This window comes from Diadema setosum, chromosome 10 (assembly GCF_964275005.1).
Source record: "Diadema setosum chromosome 10, eeDiaSeto1, whole genome shotgun sequence".
Classification (NCBI taxonomy): domain Eukaryota; kingdom Metazoa; phylum Echinodermata; class Echinoidea; order Diadematoida; family Diadematidae; genus Diadema; species Diadema setosum.
The window spans coordinates 36772167-36793380 of NC_092694.1; the positions used below are offsets into that span (position 1 = coordinate 36772167).

The 21214-nt window shown below is 40.5% G+C and overlaps 1 protein-coding gene and 1 long non-coding RNA gene across 2 annotated transcripts; both read left to right on the forward strand.

Annotated features, from left to right (window-relative positions):
- The first annotated feature begins 1417 nt into the window (after positions 1–1417).
- Positions 1418–18458, forward strand: LOC140233994 (uncharacterized). Its single transcript, XM_072314080.1, has 10 exons — positions 1418–2025; positions 2944–3043; positions 5676–6008; positions 6677–6767; positions 9173–9274; positions 10311–10391; positions 14091–14390; positions 15900–16271; positions 16651–16961; positions 18132–18458. The coding sequence occupies exons 1-10, from the start codon at positions 1418–1420 to the stop codon at positions 18456–18458; spliced, it is 2625 nt and encodes an 874-aa protein (XP_072170181.1).
- LOC140234512 (uncharacterized) lies at positions 11224–14056 on the forward strand. The gene is made up of 3 exons (XR_011901630.1): positions 11224–11288; positions 13193–13346; positions 13866–14056. It is a non-coding gene; the product is annotated as an uncharacterized lncRNA (long non-coding RNA).
- Positions 18459–21214: the final 2756 nt, after the last annotated feature.

The following is a 21214-nucleotide window of genomic DNA, read 5'->3' on the forward strand; positions in this document are numbered from 1 at the left end:
CTGTTTGATAAAAGTTGCGCCCTTCTGTTCGTCTAATTTGACTCTTTTTATCAATGCCAACTAGAATAATTATGGTGTGGACTTGGGCTTTAAATCACTTTAGCTAAAATGTTTTGAATTTTTTACTCCGTTTTGAGTTTACCCGATTCAGAGGAAAGTGAACTTTTTAGCTTGGAGATTCTGCATGTAATCTGTAATCTGTAAGACTAGAGGTACATCGTGCTGAATCAAAATAGCGGTAAGGCAAAGGCAAAATTCATGGAAAAACAAAGGAAAATAAGTCACATTTTATGACCATTTCGGAAGTCATGTAATAGGTGCTTGAGTCGTTACGTCGTAACACTCACACTCACATGACGGTGACATTCTAACTCGGTCACCTCCGTTATGGTACTTATACTCCTTCTTTTTCCTGCTTCTTGAGGTTAAAGGCGATGGCTAGTAACTGATCAGTGGGAATGCTTGGGGATGATTGTTCCAATTCTTGTGGGATTCATTTAAGTGTACATTATATAACTATTGTTATGTAAAAATAATTTGCTTCAGAATGGTCTCATAATATTCAAGTAATGTGCAGTTAAATGGTTCCAGGCTAGCATGCCTGTACAGTGACGGGGCATTAAACTGCACATTACTTGAATATGAGACCATTCTGAAGCAAATAATTTTCACACAACAATAGATTTATAATGTACTGTTAAATGAATCCCACAAGAATTGGAACAATAATCCTCCAGCATTCCCACTGATTCCCACTGATCGGTTACTAGCCATCCCCTTTAATGAATAAAGCTTTACAGTTTCCCAACATAAAGTCACGATTCCTCCAAACTCTCCCTCATACTGGATTAAGTCTGTCAAAAGATATTATGGACTATCTCTGTCATTATGTGCCAACAATCATAATCTGTCCGTGCAGAGTAGGTAGGTCTACATGTGCCAGAAAAGCAGTATAGATGACAGATTCGAGTCCCGTGGTTCCTTTTTCCGACATGTTTGTAAAAAATTATAAATCAGCAGTTGCGATCTTAACAAATTTCATTTGTAGAGGGAGACAACTTGAAGAAAACTCACACCTCGACCTTCACCCCTCTGCTTGATAATCTCTTGCTTAGATTAGGTACATTATAATGAGCAGGAATGTCCCCATACGTGGTACCGTCGTACTTGATAAGTCTTATCAAGCACGATAATAATTTTGTTCCTGAGCAATGATTGTACCTACTCTCCACGACGTATAAAACAGACCATGATTGTGGGCAAAAATTAGTAACTGATTAATTCTGTAGGATCCTGATTATTATCAACATTCTTGTAATTATATTATTGATAAATTCTGCATCAACCAAATTCATGTTCCTTCTCTTGTTATGTGCATATTTATCTTTTCAGTCCGGAAGGCGGTTCCCATGTGACGATGGTGCCTAACATGTACAAGACGAGAGAGCAAATGTTCGAGACAGCGGCTGGGGACGGTGACGGGCTCACGTGGGTGGACACGACCCAGACGATTGCCGAGGTCGTCAGCCGAAGTCCTCCCATCATGCCCATACTCCTGCGGTGCGCGTCGACTCCGAGCGACCCACGCCTAGCGGAAAAGATCGCCGAGGGAGACGTGGTGAAGATCGCCCGTCTCCAGCCCGTCGACATCGTGCAGGCGAGAGTCGAGTTCAAGAGCAACCAGGAGCGAGAGCTGAGAGGCATGCAAGAGTACAACGGTGTGCCTCTCCCGTCCGTGCTCGCCATGCCGAAGTCGTTGAGCACGATCTCATTCGAAGTGGTTCGCGGCAGCGTGCGCTACGCGTTCAACGACCTAAACGATCTGACCCCGTCCAGACTAACATCGAAGTCGAAACAATGCATGCGATTTAACAGCGTTGATCAAATCTCCAAACATCTGCCGAGGTTTGTGAAGGTGATTAAAACTACGAAGTCCATCAGACAGAACACGAAGGTCATTGAGGGGCACGTCCTCGAAGTCATGGGAGTTCACACCCCCTGGACCACCAAGAATAAGTATCTAAGGTACGTCACTTCAAGTAATCGACTTGTTGAAGAAAAAAAAGAGCACTTTAAAAGTAGGCTCCTTTTTACCATTGGGAGTAGTGATTTAAAAAATGTTCACGATATCACATTTGATGCATATGTGTAGGTCAGTTGTAAAAACAGGTATCACAAAACATCAGATGTTTGTGTGGTCATAAAGATTTTGTGATAAAGCCTTAGATACGTGTATAAGGAGATGTCACCATTTTCCCCACTAAACCATAACTGTAGACGGTTTAATCTATAAACATTTTCATTGTAACTATTGATCACATTTTGTATTTTATTTAACAATACTTAACATTGATTACGCGTATTCAACATACTACATTGGTTGTTTATATCCCTAACTCACATTATTTAGAAATATTTTGAAACCCTAAAACTGGGTTTGTGTTTCATCAGCAAATGGCAAATAATGCCTTTAATATGAATTGGTCCATCCCAGTTAAAATGAAACAATCAATTGGTAATTGGTTACAGAAGTTTTCTTATTTTCTTTTCCACATTGCTTACGCCCTTGCAAAGAGACTTTCGTCCCTGCAAGGGAAATAACTTTGTTAATCAGCTGAGTGCAGCACAGTGATATGAAGGCTACAGATTGGGTTGCGATGTCAGTCAACGAAATCGAGCAAACACTGTCGTGGCCCAATGAACACGGTCCCGCCTTCATTAGGATCACTTTGTTTTGGGTATCGTAGCCATTTCAGAACCAATTTTCTTCAAATTACCCTTGAATTCCTTTTACAATTGTACACCATGCTATTTAATATTGAATAAGAGGTTTCTCATTATCTCCCAGAATCATTGTAAAACATGTTGGAAACCCGAATCTCCATCTCAACCGAAACTTTACCATCCCTTTAAACTAAATTATAACTGCCCTTACCCTCGCAGCTGTCGAATCGACGAACCTGATGGACAAGTGTGCAAGCTTGACTTGAGGTGGAAAGGTATTTTCGATGCGCTACCCGATACTAAACACTATCTCATTCAGGTGAGTTCATGCTACTGGTTTTGCTTGTTTGTTTCTTTGATTTTACAATGTACCGCTGACCATTGGCAGCATACATGCACAAATCAGTTCACCATGATATTGTTTGTCTTTATAAACCCTCACTATAAGAGTGGAAATTTTCGCACATTTCGCGCAACCAGAATCTAGCACAAAAATAAAAAGCACAAATATTTTTATGCTTGTGCCTTGCCATATGTACCAGTAGTTGATGTCTGGATTCGGTGGAATTAAAAACACGCGAAAATCTTCTTACCCTGCCGAGCGCGAAAATATCCACTTTTACAGTATCGTCTTGCACAATGTACAATGTTCATGAATGTGAATGAACAATTGAACTAACTGTACTACAATAATTATATAGATGATGACTGGCGGGGGAGTGAACATACCGAATGTTCCACCCGAAGGGTTTGAAATGCTATTGAGGGAGGTTATAAGTCCCTCGACTTCGTCTCTGGACTTGCTTCCTGAAATGGCATTTCAAACCCTGAGGGTGGAACGTTTCGTTCATGTTCCCGACAACAAAAGTCATCATCTGTTATATTATATAGGTTCTATAGGGAATGCTGGTAGTACGTGAATATGGTATAGTGGAAAGTGCCCTGGACTCAGGGACAGGAGACATAAGTTCGAATCCAACCAATTGATCTCGTGCAAGGACGTAGGCCCAATACATTCTCCCTGCTAATTCTATCAGGTTGCGTGTTTTCTGCATGATTACCCTGTTGATTGACATGTGAAATTGTTTTTCAGGCAGTAAATATGTAAGTAGTGACGAAATGTGTCAAATTTGTATTTGATACAATGACACTAACGACATTTGGCAAAGAAAAAAAGGATATCATCAACAGTTTGGGTTTATAACCATAAACGACATTGCATGGTAAAACTAGAAATGTCGCTATGGCGACTGATGCCTCCGCCATAATGCATGATTCTCCCAATAGGCGTATAGTACAATGTCAGGTTTGTCAGAAATGTCTTGAACTGGGTTTGCTATAATTTTCAAAGAGTGCAGGTACGCATATTTGGGGAATTTTGGGGAAGTTTATGCACTGAGTAATTTCCAAGGTAGGAAGAAAGAGTGTGATGACGGTACAAAATAGATTTTTTTTTTTTTTTTTTTTTGGGGGGGGGGGGGTTATTGAAACCTGGCCTTTGACCCTTCACCTTTGACCTTTGACCTTCTGGCTGGAAATTTCTCGGAGAATCTCCATTAGGTAATGCATGTATTAAGTTTTGAAACTAATAATGCAAGCATTGCATATACTAGTATATGTGGGAAATAGAAAAATTTTGAGGAGTTGACCTTGACCTTTGACCCCTGACTATTGACCCATGACCTCTAAATTCCCTAGATAATCCCTGCCAGACAGTACATGCGTATGTACCAAGTTCCACGAAGATACATTGAACCATTTGTGAGAAAAGTGATATTGCAACATTTTCACCTAACCTTTGACCTTTTGACCTTTGACCTTATGACATGAAACTCTCTCTGGAGAATCTTTACGCAGCAGTACATGTCCACACCAAGTTTCAAGAAAATACCTTCGGGCATTGCATAGATATGGGGGAAATTGCAACATTTGTAGGATTTGACCTTGAACTTTTGACCTCTTGCCAATGTCACTAAAATCTACTCAACTAATTGTCCCATCATACATCATCCTTGGACCAAGTTTGGTGAAAGCTGCTTCATCCAGTTTTGAGTTATCACGTAAACAGATAAATTTTAGGATTTGACCTTGATCTTTGACCTTTGACCTCTGTCCGATTCCACTGAAAAACTAATCAAGTAATTGTCCTATCATACATCATCCTCCAACAAAGTTTGGTGAAATTTGCTCCACTCAGTCTTGAGTTATCGCGTAAAAGGATACAATTTCATGATTTGACCTTGACCTTTGACCTTTGACCTTTGACCTTTAAGCGAATTCAACCAAAATCTAATCAAATAATTCCCCCATCATACTTCATACTTGGACCAAGTTTGGTAAAATTCCAGTAAATATTACTCAAGTTATCGCGTAAACGAAAGCGAACGGACGGACGTACGGACGTACGTACGGACGTACGGACGGACGGACAACCCGAAAACATAATGCCTCCGGCACCACTTCGTGGCGGAGGCATAAATATTGGGTATCACAAATGTTCAACGCTTTTCATCCGTTGAAAATGAATTTAAGAATGATGTTATATATCACTTAAAAGATTCGTTTCTTTGAAATATTCTTGTGCGATTTTTTTTTTTCCTTTGGTTTTTTTTTTTTTATGATCAAGATGATTTTTCCAAACTAAAATCTCGATTAGAAGTAAGGAAACGTTCCATTTCTCTGTCTGATGATATTGTGTTTTCGACAATTTATTAGTGTTTGGCAGATAGGTAACACGACGCAAGTCCTTTGAATCTGGAGCAAAACGTTGGTTATTGGGACGGCATTTGCAAAACCGCAATCTGTGAGTGACAAATTTATCTCGTCTCATTTTCAAAGTGGCTGCAATCGTGCGTCTATCATGTCTATACTTGTTGCATAATGAAAAAAGAAAGGTTTGCCAGCGCTGATGTCAAAGGCTTACTATTTGTCGATTTATATTGTCGTTTTAGGACCTTCTGCGCATGTACCGTTTACCGGTCGTTGTGCGCGTGCGCGACTTTACCCCCACCGATTGGATGCCGCAGGTGACGATGTCACAGCTGAAAGCTTGCAGAACCCTGGACCTCAACTTGACCCTTGACCGCGAAGTCACCGCTGAGTACGTCCTGGGCATCAGAGACGGCAACAACTCCCCTTCAACTCTGAATGTCATGGTGATGTCTAAAAATGTCAAGGTCGACTTTGTGACGTCATCGGATATGACAATGAACCCAAAGAAGTACCATCACTACATGGAGAATCTTGGCACCATTGGTGATCCTCACGTTAATTCCATCTCAAAGGTAAGTCAGAATGGATCAGATATACAAAAGCAAGCAAATCTAAACGATCAATGTATTCCGAAATGCTATCCATGCGATGTCTGAACAGACTATGGCCCGAATTCTCAAAGCTGGAATAAGTATTCCGCGGAATAGTTATTCCGGGGAATAAGTTATTCCACCTTTGAGAATAGATTCCGGGGAATGAATCGCGTCTTTTTACGTCACGAGGGCATGATTTGCATAAGAGGCGTAATAAATCGGCGGAATAAGCGGTGTAATAAAGTTATTCCACCCTTGAGAATTCGGGCCATCGTGTTTAACCCGGTGAAGTGGTCCCGCCTCACATCCAACCGGACCCCACGGAAGACCAGCTTAGCATAGCTGAATATGGGCTATCCAGCCATCTTCTCAGATGGAAAATGAACAAACAAACAAAGAAACAAACAAACAGACTATGAAATATAATCGACGAGCTTATTCTTGTTTAGCGCTTCTTGTCGAGATCCTCTCGCTGTATGATGGCTATAACGTGCGAGCGAAGCGAACCCAGCTGAGCGCGAGCAGTCAGCTAACTCAGCTGAGCTCGCTTCGTTCGCCCCATTCGCTCACTACCATACAGTGAGAGGGCCTTGGCAAAAGGCTAACTCTTGTTTGACTTTTCTGTAATTCATTACTCCAACTTACAGGACATATACGCCAGTGAGTACGGGTCATTCCTTATGACGACTGTCCCAGTGTCAAAGTTGAAGCCGAGGTCACTCCTCATGAAACCACAAGGTGAATATAGACGGCTAGACAGCTCAGACATGGAGTTTGTTGTGCAGCCTTTAATGTAATTGTAAACTGCATCGTGATAACATTCAGTCGAAACAAAATGTTAAAAATTAAGGGAAAATGCGAGGAAATGATGATAACGAAAGTTTAATTGTGAAAGAATTGTAGATTTAAGATCCTCTCTAGTTGTTCTACAAGTTTAAAAACGAAATAAACTTTACAATTTATCTGAAGCACGGTGTTATACAGAGCGTATAAAAAAAGTAATCCAACTTTGGAGGGCTACCCCCGTTTCATACTTGTCAGCTATGGAGAGTTCATTGTTAGTTGTGAGGAAAGAAAAATTCTTCTTCTTTCCATTAATATGTAATTATGTTGACAAATGTCATGCATGGCTAAGCACATGAACTTTAAAGACAACAATGACAAATTGCACATTTTCCAAGTTTGAGTGTCACATAAAGGGACAATGAATGTATCACTGAGTGGATGGGATCTGTCAATGAAAGTGGTCAAAGTAACAGGCCAGTGCCCTGCTTGACTGCAGATTTGTGTTAAAGGGGATGGCTAGTAACTGGTCAGTGGGAATCAGTGGGAATGCTGGGGGATGATTGTTCCAATTCTTGTGGGATTTATTTAAGAGTACATTATATATCTATTGTTCTGTGAAAATTATTAAATAACCGTGCACCTCAAAACAAACACAAAGTCGCCAGACATGAATTTTTAGTTAAGACCATATTCTGAAAGAGCAGACTTTAAGCTTTAAAATGGTGTATAACTCAAATCAAATGGACTCTCCTAACCTATCTAAATACTGGAAAGAAAGCACAAACTCAGGAAAAGTGTGAACTGAGAAAAGAGGCTCTGAAGTACAGGGTCTATTCAAGCGCTTAATCTTTACCAAACCGTGCTGGCTGTGCGATGAATGGGACAAAAAACAGGAAGTAAACCACCAGAGTAACAACAATGAAGGGATTATCAGATTAAACGGAAATTAAGCATGCCTCATTAACACATTCTGTCCATAATTAATGCCAACTTTAAAAGCAGTAGCACTATCCTTTCAAAAGTTATTAGAGTTGAAAGCAAAGAGTGTGGACAAGGTTTTTCAGAAATGAAAATGGGATTCTAAAGACCCACCTAATGACACTGTTCTACCAAAAATGTTCAAGATAAACTACTAGAAAAACACACTTTCCTGGCCGTTTTATGATACCAAATTTTAGCATAATGTAAAAGAAGATCCGCTCTTTCAGAAAATATGAAAAAGTCGAGTTCGGCTAGGGTGACCCATTTCACTTATTTTCAGTCCTCACGCAAAATCAGTGTGTGCGACTTTATGTTCGTTTTGAGGTGCACGGTCACATTTGCTTCAGAACGGTCTCATATTCAAGTAATGTGCAGTTTAATGCCCCGTCACTGTACAGGCATGCTAACCTGGAAACATCAAACTGCAAATTACTTGAATATGAGACCATTCTGAAGCAAATAATTTTCACAAAACAATAGATATATAATGTACTCTAAAATGAATCCCACAAGGATGGGAACAATCATCCCCCAGCATTCCCACTGATCAGTTACTAACCATCCCCTTTAAAGGTTTCTTCTCACTTTTTATGGTCCATAACCTGCAACATGGCACCGTTGTTTGATAACTTGATCACTCCCACAAAGGCTAACCTATCATTCATTTGTTCTCTTCATATTCAAGACATGGTTTGTCGCTGCAAGCTATGTGTTGAATATGAACAGAGAAAAATTGATTGTGTGAGTTGGCCTTAGTGGGTGTGACCACGTTATCAGACACTGGTGTTTATATTTAAGGTTAATATGTACCATAAATTGTTAGAAGAAACCCTGACCACAAGCCCTAAACACAAGCTCGCATTCGTACAAGCTGGCCGGTTTATTTGGTCACTAATGTATGTTGACGGATCTCATCCATTCAGTGAGACTTCATTGTTCCTTCATGTGACACTCAAACTTGGAAAAAGTGCAATTTGTCATTATTGTCTTTAAAGAGCCCCTGAAATCCAAATGCATGTTGATTTGTGTTGATTTATGATACACTCAACATCACTTTTGCGGTGAAACGAATATCTAGAAACATTCCATATATTTTGTACGATTTTTGTTTCTTCTATTTTTCTTCAGATTACTTTGGAACGGCCACAAAAAAAATCCTTCCAAACCAGTATTCCTCAGATGACCTCATCTGTCAATCATTGCTAAAGTACTGAAATGTTTAACAAAAGACATTGGAATGCACTTTCCCCTCGACTCAGCATAACTTGCATGTTCCCTCGCCATGTCTTTTGTTAGTCACATTGATATCACAGAAACATGCAAGTGCATTTGGGCGTATCTAAACATTAATATCTTTTATTTGCTCGTTGGCACAGCTGCATCTCTGGATAAAACCGAGGAGAGTGACGAGACATCTGCGTCTGCGCAGAAGAGGAAGTCATGTGACTATATCGCAATAGACATCAACTCGTCTGAAGGTACGGTACATAATCATATAGTCTTACTACAAACCAGAAATTTTCGCGAATTTCGCAAGGAGCCAAGATGTAGGGAAAGCATAATAATAATAATAATAATAATAATAATAATAATAATAACAACAACAATAATAATAACAATAATAACAATAATAATAATAATAATAATAATAATAATAATAATAATAATAATAATAATCTTATCATATGATGTGCTGACTCGTACTTTCTCGTACTAGTAGGGCCTACGTTCACGCCGTGAAAAAAAAATTCTGTTGGCTCCAATTCGCAAAAGTTTCATGCCGGTAATTCCCTGTTTGTGTGTGTGTTCTGTTTTTTTTTTTCTTTTTATTGTAACTCACGCTTAGTTTAAAAACACACTCTTGTTAAATTACATGGTAGAGTGGACTTGCTGGTTATACTGCAGAGATCGAACTGTTTCAAGTCCTAAAATCCGAGTTGTTTCTTCAGCATTCTTTGTCAAGGTAAACTGATGTAACAAGTTCTCTGATCTACCATCAATATTATTATCATTTATTATTATTCTTGCTATTGCTATTATCAATATATTATTTTTGTATTACCATTATCATCCCAGCTGGGAAGAACACAGTGTCTCACAGTGTGTTCACAATGTGTTCACAAAGTCGACTGTGTTAAAACACTCGAATTTAACAGTGCTGAGCAGTTTGGGTTTTTTTTTTCACAGAGAGTTCATAGTAGTAAGGTTCTGTTTCACACTGTGAATTGATGATTCACATTGTGTTCACAATGTTGAAAAGCTCGAATTTAACAGTGTGAAGAAATTTCACACTGTGTTCACAATGTTGAAACGCTCGAATTTAACAGTGTGAAGAAAATTCACACTGTGTTCACGATGTATTCACTGTGTTTCACATTTGTTCACACTGCGGGACGCTGTGTTCTTTCCAGCAGCTGGATTATTATCATTTCAGTCATTGAACTTGTCATAATTCGATTAGTATCCTTAATACTGACGTCATCTGTCATGTGCTTTGTTCTGTTTTCCCCTTAGGTTCGAATCACGCTTCCTCTGACATCAACAATGATGGTGAAGATGACTACGAGAGTCTTGCATCCATACTTTCGAATCACAGTGAGATATTTGATGGCTCCTTTTATTTATCTATTTATTCATTTATTTATTCATTTATTCCGTTTTCTTTTAGCAGGGTAGCCCTTTCAGCTCACTCGGAACTGCTCTGCCAAGAGGCCCTGCATCACATACAAAATACAATTTGAGTAAAAGACACAAACTTACAAACACGGTAGCAAAGAGGAAACATAAACACAAGATCATATAAGTCCATAGTGCATACACGAGAAAGGGTTGTGCACGAGCCAATGAAACAAAAAATACAATATTTGCAAATTATAATCTAAGATAATATAAGAAATCCACTCCAAAATTTTAGCAATTTCATAAGAAAGAGTGAAAAAAATCCATGCTGAACAGTGAGTGAAGAACTTTATCAAAGTCGGATTGGAAATGAGGATGTAACGACATTCCGAAACAATCACTTCTTGTTATGTTTAAAATGTAGCCTGTTTGCTAATCGAATGTTAGAGAAGAGACCATACGGGGGGTAAAGATCGTGTAATTCGCACGTCATGATGTATTATTATTCGGAACTACAAGCTGTGATAAAGGCCATTGTAAAACCGCTTGTCAGAAGTCAGCATGAATACGAGTTTGTTTTTCGAACAATCCCTGATAAATTATAATTATGTATCATAATATATGTCTGTAAAGACTGACTTCTATCAGAATAGAAAGATAGAAAGAAAGACAGATAAGAGAGACAGACATGTAGCTGATATATAGATAGATAATTGAACCGTATTTTGTATTATATGATTATTATGTGTGCAAGAAATGTTACGACATTTAACAAGTTCTGTTTATATATATTTGGCAGGTGATCAAGAAAAAGGCGAAATCGACCCCTTACCTGAGCCTGGCGAATCCTCACCAAACTACACAGCAATGGGTGTAAGTTCCTATGTACTTCGCTTTACTTTCCTCCACGACTGACAGCGTATCGCTCAGTGTTTCTCCTTCAATATTTCACAGTCGTTATCGAAGAAATCAAACGAGCGTAAACTGACATGACTGTATAATTCGCATGGAAATCGTTGCTGATGGCGTCCGGTAAGAACTTTGACCTCTACTGATTTTGACCAGATATGGCTCTAACTTTGACGGGAATTTGGCATACAAGTGTCCCGCAGATGTAATAATAATTATTATAGCGATGCTTTTGGGGGTGGAGGTTTCTCCTCCGTCGATTTTTATAGTCAATTTTCGTTTTGCGTGCGTCCTGATATTTTACCTGCCCTTAAGGTTGTCAAGTGATTTGTATTGTTGGTAGCCCGAAATAAAACGAACAATAATAATCTATTTTGAATTTTATGTGTCCGATCGGACCAGCAGCAAAAAGCCTTCGTGAAAATTTGGTGTCCCGACATCAATCTTTTTGTGGCCCTGGGCCGCTGGGTCCCAGCTAAAGTCGAGCACTCCCTGCTGGAAAGAACACAGTGTCCCACAATGTGCAACAGAGTGTGAATAATTTGTGAACACCGTGTGAGCAGATTGTTAATAGTTTATGAACACAGTGTGAACAGATTGTGAACATAGTGTGAACAGATTGTGAACACAGTATGAACAGAGTGTGAAATCTCTTTACACTGTTGAAATCAAACGTTTCGGCAGTGTGAACACGTTTGGGTAATTTCAAGTTCGGTGCTAGTGTCAGTGCTATCTGCCTTAAACCTGCCTTAAAGCTCCAACACCGACGGTCAGATTAACACAACGACACTGATCACAATAATCGATCTTAACACTAGGTCTTGCCGTGTTGGCATCAAACTACCGTGAAGTCCGCGGGAATTGACGACGAAAAAAGGGGGTAAATGTGGGTGTCACACAGCAACGCTAACATCAGCACCGAGACTTGAAATGACGAAGATGTCACAGAGACTCCAACCCCAAGCACCCTCTGATCTGGAGATTCTCCTGCCTGAAACCCCTAGCAAACGGGAGACTCCATGTTGATATGGCTTTCCATAGTCCAGGGCTCACTTAAGGGCCCTGGAAGCTCTACTGGTTCTAGATGCTCTCTCGTGCTATCTAAGGCTTATTTTTTAACATAGGATGGCAATAAGTAAGAAATCCTTTTCCAGAAACAAATCTTAAGCGGGAGAACGGGAGATTCTGCAAATATAGGCTTTCGGCGGGAGATCTCCCATCGAAAGCGGAAGAGTTGGAGTCTCCGAGATGATAATCCCTAGGGGCTAGTGTTAGTCAGTGGAGAAAAAACACGTAATTCGTCAACACTAATGGCGGAGCTCGGTTCAGCAGACAACTTTCAACACCGGGCCCAACACCAGCAACCGGAAAATGCGTCATAATTTTAACATCAACTTCCCGACACCGACTGAGTTCAAGTTCGGTGTTTATCGCAAGTGCTGGTACTGAGATAGCACTAGCACTAGTGCTAAGATATTATGTATAGCACTAGCACCAGTACCGAACTTGAAATCTGTGAGTACCCTGTGGAAAACCATACCACAGTGTGAAATAATCTTCCTCACACTGTGAGCATTTTCACACTGTCGACTATGTGAACACAGTGTGAGCACACTGTTTGCGGGGCACTGTATTCTTTCCAGCAGGGTTGTATATAATGTGTATAATATATTTATAAAACCTTGCATTACGAAACCCAGAAACAGTTAATTTTTCAGTCGGCTTCGGAATAGTGTATTATTATGTCAGGTATCCGTCACGTTTTGGACTAAGTCATACGAGAGCCATGGCTTAAATTAATTGTTTCCACATCTTTGAGATTCTTTTTTTTTTTTCTGTTTTGTAATTCTTTTCGGGGGTGAAAACAGTATTCTCTCCGAGCCAGTAGCAGCGGCTGGTATTCTCAGGAAATGAAACAACATCATCGGCCACACCCTACGACAGGTGATAGGTCTCACTACCAGGTACCAAAGCCAGTCCATCGCAGTGCGTCATGTCAGGACTTACCAGATGTTAAAGGAGGTAGACAATTCTATTCTTTTTAAAAGTAATATACTTTGGCATAGAAGCATGCAAACACACATCCGTATATAAATAAATAAATAAATATATATATATATATATATACATATATATATACATATATATATATATACATATATATATAGTATATATATATATATATATATATATATATAAATATATATAATATAGACAATGTCATTACATGTACAGTATGCATATAAATGAAGAGAGCGAGAGCAGCTGTAGTAGCTGCTTTCCTTAATTGAAATAACTTTTCTACTTCCACGGTATGATGATAATGAATGTCTACCAAAAGAGATTTAATTAGAAGCCAGTTAACAGACTAAACTGTCGTACTTGTATTACATCTACTGCATGGCCATCAACATCACCAGAAAACCAAATGTGAGTTTTAAAAAGGCACATTAGCGATAATCAGGGGCGCAAAGTATGGTATCACAAAGCTCAAAAGATTAAATTGTACTCATTCATTCTTGATATTTTTCATAATGGCAGACGATGTCCGCATGAGTACGATGACATGCGCAGAAAACATGCCGTTACCGCCACCGTTACCGGGTCGCCCCACCGCCACCCCCGAGTCCTGTCCTGCTGGTACATCGCCCCCAATACGACCTCCCCTCACAAGACTGAAGACCCTACCGCTCAAGACAAATCCGCAGCTCAAAGAGTTATCGAGCTGCTTTGCTGACCTGAAAAAAAGACCGACAACAAACATAGACCCCGAAAGCTGCTCAGCTACTCCCTCGATCGAAACCAATCGCCGACCGTCTGACTTCCAGTGCGGTCGAAGTCACAACCAAGCGGTTTTCAAAATAAGACCATCGATACCTCCCCCACCGGGTCCCTTCGAGAATGTGTGGCCGATGTCTCCGCCACCACTTGACTGCCTTCCGCCGCCCCCGTGTGATGATGATGCGATCAACATGGATGACGTGCCGATGGCTGATTACCCTCCACCGCTGCCCCCTCGGTGGCCATCTGAAGAAAGTATCGCTAATTTATCGACTAGCAGTGAAAGTAAGTCCAGTATGGTCAACAAAATTTTATGCATTTTACATTCCATTACAATATATTACATCGTATTACATAACATCACATTACATTATAATACATTACATTACATAATATCATATAACATTACAATACGTTGCATAACAATACATTACATAACATCACTTTACAATACATAACATTACATTTTATTACATTGTATTTCACTATATGACATGTGATTAACTACTGCAATATTTCGCCGGTGCACGTCACGAGTTCCATACCCACGAATTATACAGTCCTAGAATCATATTATAGCCCAAGATTCATACGGCCTACGATTCATACAGCCCACGAGTTCGATACTAAGCAAACAAGGCCCAAGAGACCGACATACAAGTCCCGTACTGTAATGTCGAACTCATGGGTAATATCAAACTCATGGGCTGTATGACTCGTATACTGTATGACTCCTGAACCTTTTTTCAATGTCGAACTCGTGAGCTGTATGACTCTTGGTTGACGGTCTCGTGGGATGGACCTTATTTTGCAAGGGGTCTCCAAAGATGATACCCATTTTTTTTTTTTTTTTTTTTTTTTTTTTTTTTTTTTTTTTGCTGTTCTCATAGTCCGGTATTCCTTTGTAATATTAGTTTCAAAGCGAAATTATCACACCGACAATTTTTTGGTTAATAATTTGCTGCGCTTATGACAGTAGTTGTGACACGCTATGTGAATAGTGATGCGTAATCGAATCGTTTGCAACGGCCGTTTGCACTGCAATCGTATTGCATTAGACCCCGATTGCAGTGCAGGGCTGGGCCGAACCCGGACTAAGCCCAGGATGAGCCCGGCCTCAATTTCGGTACTCGGCCGCGCAATTCTGTCCGTTTACTCTGGAGGGCTCGGCCCTGGCTTTCAATTCAAACCTTTCAATATTATGTCGTAGTGACGCTCTGCATGTAAACAAACCAGTATATTCTAATACCTCACTGAAACAAACTACATTGAGTATCATTACTGGGAGCGCGCCGGTCACAATTTGGTATCGCATTTGGCCCAATTTGCGTTTACAGTGAGAAAAGACCGGGCCGAGCCGCGGCCGAGACTACCTCCAGAGTTTGGCCAAATGCGCGGCCGATTTTGGTACCACATTTGGCCTTTTACTCACTGTAAACGAGGTCTTACTGTAGACGGTGTCCAAGACCCCGTTTACAGTGCAGGGCCGGGCCGAGCCCGGCCTCAGCTACGGTACTTGGCCCCGCAATTTTGTCCTTTTAGGGTGCCGGGCCCGGCCCGGGCTTTTAATTCAAGTATTTTGCGCGTTTATAGTGAAATGAAGGCCGCGGCCGAGCCCGGCCTTTTCACTCAATTTAAACGGGATCCTAGAGGCTGCAAGTAATTGTTTTTATCCCCCCCCCCCCTCCCCTCCATTTCAACCAGTCAGAATTAAACACTCATAAATTGAAGTATAATTTCATATCTTTTACTTACCGTATATCATCCATTCTATTTTCTTCTTTTGAATTCTAGGTTTAAATTCAAGCCACAGCTCTGTCGACCTACGGTCGGTCTTTGAAGGTGTTGATAAACGTATCACTCAACACCAACGGCCCACCGGCCATGGCAGCGTCACACTTGATCGATCAAAGTCATTCACCCCTGGCCTTCCCCTACACTCCACACCTTATCGGCAGCTTCCAAAGTTGCCCCATAGTAGGCCCGACAACAAGTCGTCGACGCTGGAGTTTCCGCTTCCGGGATCATTCACCCTCAGGATTCGCGAGAATGGATCTCGTCCGTACAGTGGCGACCTGCTTGACGAAATCCGACCACCTCCGCCCCTACCCCCTTGTATAGGCCCGCGCTCTTCCTCCTGTGACAATCTGCTGGCAGCGAGTGGAGGTAAACGGCTAAACGCCATACACAAATACTCAAACGTACGCATACACAATATCTATATAGGTATGTGTGTCCGTTTAGAAGTATGATATTATTAAAAGTGGTGTACAGTGGAGGCAGCTATGGGGGGGGGGGGAGTGTCATAACCTCCTACCAAAATGAAATTAAAGCATAGCTTAGGCCTTTTCTTTTTTCTTTTTTTTTGTAAAGCCATTCTTGTATTTCTTGGAGATTTATGCTATTTGTTAAATTTGTATTGCAAAGGATACGTGAATCATACAGAGGAATACCATTGTTATTTGCATATTCTCTGACCCTCTCTTTTTCTCGAGCGTTCGATGAATTTCTGTTCCTTTCTATTTTCTCTTATGAATCCCTAAAGGTAATTCAAGGTATGAGAAAAACGCTGGGGACGCCAACGCAAGAATCAAATTCAGCTCCAACCAAACGATCAATGAGAGACCGGCTCCTCCGGTCCCGGATACACCGCGTCCACCGCTGAATTTAAACGGCCCACCAATAGCGACTATAATTCCTCGCCCCTCTCACCCATCTGTTCGAAAAGGCCGGAAGAGCAACCCATACGGACCAGTAGAGGGCGCTCGGACTAACTCCGGCGACCCGGAAGCGGAAGCGATAGAGCGTGAGGAAGAGGATGAGTACTTAGCTCCGGTCGTCAAGAACCCCAGACCGGTAATTAATATCCTTGTGATTCTCGTAAAAGTAGACCAAGCTTTAATTATTATGATAACCATTTCCATGTCAAAGGTACCGACATTACAATGGTTACACAATCTTATTGGTGTAGGTTCTGATTAATCCAGATGACGTTCAATAAAGGTACAAAATGAAATGAATTCATCTAGGTCCCATGTTATAAAAAGTTGATGTGATAGCAACCCTTGATGGAATGACAATTGTCATTGTAACGACAAGAATCCAGCTTCATGATTGGCTGTTGCTATGGCAAGTTGCCATTCCAGCATGAGTTGCTATCCAACATCTTTTATGAAATGGAGGCCTGGAATAACTGTTTGATTCTCAGAACGGTTTCACGTCCGATCTTGGACGCTTCATCAGCTCGTCTGATTTGGTGGCGGGAATGCGTCGTTGCCAATCGATGCAGACGCGCTACCGATGTTCTAATCGGAGTGAATCCTACAAAAACAGAACAATAACGTCGGTAGTGCGTCTGCACCGATTGGCAACGACACCTTCCCCTCCATCAAATCAGAGAGCTGATGAAGCGTCCAGGATTGGACGTGAAACCGTTCTGAAAAGTGAAACAGTAAGTGATGAACTGGTTTAATTTTTTACCTTTATTAATGGTAACACAATCTTAACATTGGCATACAAGGTTATCATTCTTTAAGCAAATTCCCTACTGAAATAGATAAATTCAACTCGGGAAATTGGAACGAGTCATGCGATTCATTTTACAAGGCATGTAAGGTGTGATCTGCAAACGAGTCTAGTTGACAAGACTCAGATCTGTGTTCTTTTTATAACCATCTCTTATTATTTTCCTCATGGCTCAAACAAATCATAATAATGAAAGATGGTGGAGTGTTCTAAAGTGCCTTGTCCGCTACACAATGTGCTGCTTTTGCTTTGACTGTGAGGCCCTAAATACTACGACGATCTTTTTAGGGAGGAAAAAAAAAAACCCTCAAAAACATAGGCAAAGACGGCTGTCCCCGATAGGGATCACTTTGTCCAACCTGGGCGCGTCAAAGTATTAGCGTCATAGAGGGGACATTTCAGTAAATGAATTTCACTGTCAGATTTGCACTCCGCCAATCAGATTCAAGGATTTCAGCGAAGAAGAGATATCTTTTTTTATTCATTAATTTCTTTGACCAGGTTCCTCCTCCACCGATACCCGCGTTGGAAAGCGTTAAAGTTAACACGATGGTCAGTGAGGCGAGTAAATCCGACGATATGGAGCTCCCGCACATTACTTCCATCCGGGACATTCCGAGGGACATCTCTCGTCTGACGTGCGAGCAAGTCGCGCAGGCGCTGGCCTTACTCAAAGTTCAGGATCGTGTCATAGAAGCCTTCCTGGAGGACCAGATGAACGGCGCCCTCTTGCAGTCAATGTCGCAAGACATCTTAGAGAAGGAGTTTCATATGTCGCCATTTCACGCTATCAAGGTGATCAAGTTTGTGAACGGCTGGCGTCCATGATGTGCTTGGTTCTGTAGAATAGCTGCCTGATGAGCACAGATTCGTCCAACTTTGGATATAAACTGTGACACCTGTAACACACTTTGCGTACGATGCTAGCTACCTGGAGTACTCAGCTATCCTGATCAAGGGAATTTTGCAGGATCTTTGTGCCACATACCACTTTGTGTAGGAGCACAGGGGTAAAAACGATTAAGGTTCTGGATCCTATTTAATACAAGAAGATCATGATTTAAATCCTGTCGAGTATGAACTGCTATAGACACGATGTTTTACCCGTCATATCCTGCTTTTGTAGGAGAATATAGGAATTTAGCCCGAAGGGAGAGCACCGCAAGTATTAGGCCCGCACATTCTAAACTTGTTCAAAACGACCATCAAACTTTCATGTATCCGCACTGTATCTAGTGTTAATGTCCAGTATGCTGACATTTTGTGAAAGTTGAAGTGTATGGAATCATTATTGTTGTGGATGAACTTCTGAGCGTAGCAACCTCAAATCGTGGTAGTTGTTTAAGGATCTACATTTTCCACACCGAAGCTTTTACGTGCCATTTTGTTTTCCATCTTGAAACATCTCATTCCTGCAACCTGTGTGTATACTATATACTGTTGGGGAAAGACAAATACGGAAACACAACCTTCTAATCTGCTAATTGCAGTTCCATAAACAGCTAAATATTAACATTATGCTAACAATCTCTCATTACGTCACATTCGTTATCCATGCCATCTAACTTCCTTTAAACAGATTTACAATACATCAACTTCTTGCCGTTATCAGATCTAATATACTGCTTTTTGTGTGAACATCTTGAAACGTCGAGATTGAAGATAAATCTTAATCACGTGTCTGAAGTGCACCGGCAAATTGAGAAATTTTCAATGGTTTTAATGCTTGAAATATTTTTGAATGAATATTGTTCGGGAGACCACATCGACTTTTTTTCCAAGGGTATTTTAGTTTTCGGCACTACAAACCCAGTCACAACTTCTTGGACATGCGTATCTTTACGACCACTATTAAAGATTCAAATTGGTCATTCTTGCGTCGAGTTGTCTTCATTACAACACTGTTTGACAATTGCCCTTCATCGACGTAAACAAATGCGCACCGATTATTCAGCATTTTCAGTGAGAGCCCTGATGATGAAAATCATGGGCATATAGACTCAGGTTGGATTTCAACTATACCGACTCCTGATTGCTAGACAAACGTCGTATCCGCTATATAGACTACCGAACTTCCACCCGATACCCAGTGATTGTTCATATGTCAAATGCAGCAGGTACTGCATATTTATTCAAATTCATAATTTTTGTACCGAGTAACTTTTTTATTGCAAGTACTAGTAATTGATAATTGTCTTTCATCGGCGTAAATACAGACCGGTTATTCAGTGTTTGAGTAATACCTATGGAAGTTAAAAAAAAAAAACTCACCCGAGTATAATCATATTATACCAATATTTTTTTCCGTGGCTATCAGGCCTACTCAGAACAGAGAATAATTGATGGTTTACATTGCACTTGCAATGATAAATTATCACAATCACATATACAAATTAGAGGATGTAACGAATTAATTGCCTCACAAATTTCAAGTTCACCAGCACACATATCACCACTTTCCTATTCTTGTTATCTATAGCAATTCGTCCTTCTATTCATATTATGTATTTTCCATCATGATACTGTAGCAATGATGATTGTGTGTATGAAGGATGTTAACGTAGTGGATAAATTTAATAATCTATCAATAACATTAGTTAACGGTAAAAATCACTGGTAGAATGTAAGAAAATCTGCATGTCAGGTTTTTGTGCAGCTTATTTCATGTCAAGTCGAGGATACGCAGCTTCAATTTTTAAAAGAAAATTGTATTTATGATATCAGTTGTCCTGATAATGATGATCATAAGGCAGAAGCGTTCTCATAAGTCTTTCCATTGTCTTTATTTCTAGGTTATCTTAAGAGTGGTATAATGACACTCCTTGCACTTGTTTCCTTCGATTCTTGCCTTGTGTTAATGTTATCGTCAAAATTCTGTCTTTAAACTTTTCAAATCTACTCCCGTCACCTGTACAGTATATCATTATTCTACTACGAAAAGACTCACTTTGATTAACTTTGATTATGCCTCATAAACTGAATCGGCACTCAGCACACTAAGAGATGAAAATTTGCAATTACAATTGTAATTTTTCACTATAAAGGATCAGACCACGAAGTTGGTTTCCCTGTCCCTTAGAACACTCACTTACATCCATTGTGCAATCGCTGAAATGATTATTTCAAAGACTGGAATGGTGAGCACAAGAGATTACATTTTCTTTACCATTGTCTTCTTGGGGTCATCCCAGCCAAATCCCCAATTTTGATTTCATCTTTGGAGACCCCTCGCGAAATACGGTCCATCCCACGAGACTGACACCCACGAGTCATACAGCCCACGAGTTCGACATTGAAAAGAGGTCCATGAGTCATACAGCTCAAGAGTCATACACCCCATGAGTTCGTCTCCTGGCAAGTAAAGCCCATGAGTTCGACACTAGGTAAAAACAGCCCACGAGTACGACAGATAACAAGGTATCTTGGGCCTTGTTAGCTTAGTGTCGAACTCATGGGCTGTATGACTCATGGGCTCTATGACTCGTGGGCTGTATGACTCGTGGGTGTCGGTCTCGTGGCGTGCACCCATCTTCTTTACCCGTAGTCTTTGGTCTCAGGTATGTTCAACTTTTTCAAGAAAAATA

What these genes read in the sequence shown, in the direction of transcription:
- LOC140233994 (XM_072314080.1), top strand. Translation starts at nt 1,418, where the DNA reads ATGGTGCCTAACATGTACAAGACGAGAGAGCAAATGTTCGAGACAGCG. An exon ending in ACTCCTCATGAAACCACAAG is followed by an intron (nt 6,768 to 9,172) that starts GTGAATATAGAC and finishes TCGTTGGCACAG; the next exon opens with CTGCATCTCTGGATAAAACC. An exon ending in ATCCATACTTTCGAATCACA is followed by an intron (nt 10,392 to 14,090) that starts GTGAGATATTTG and finishes CAACAAACATAG; the next exon opens with ACCCCGAAAGCTGCTCAGCT.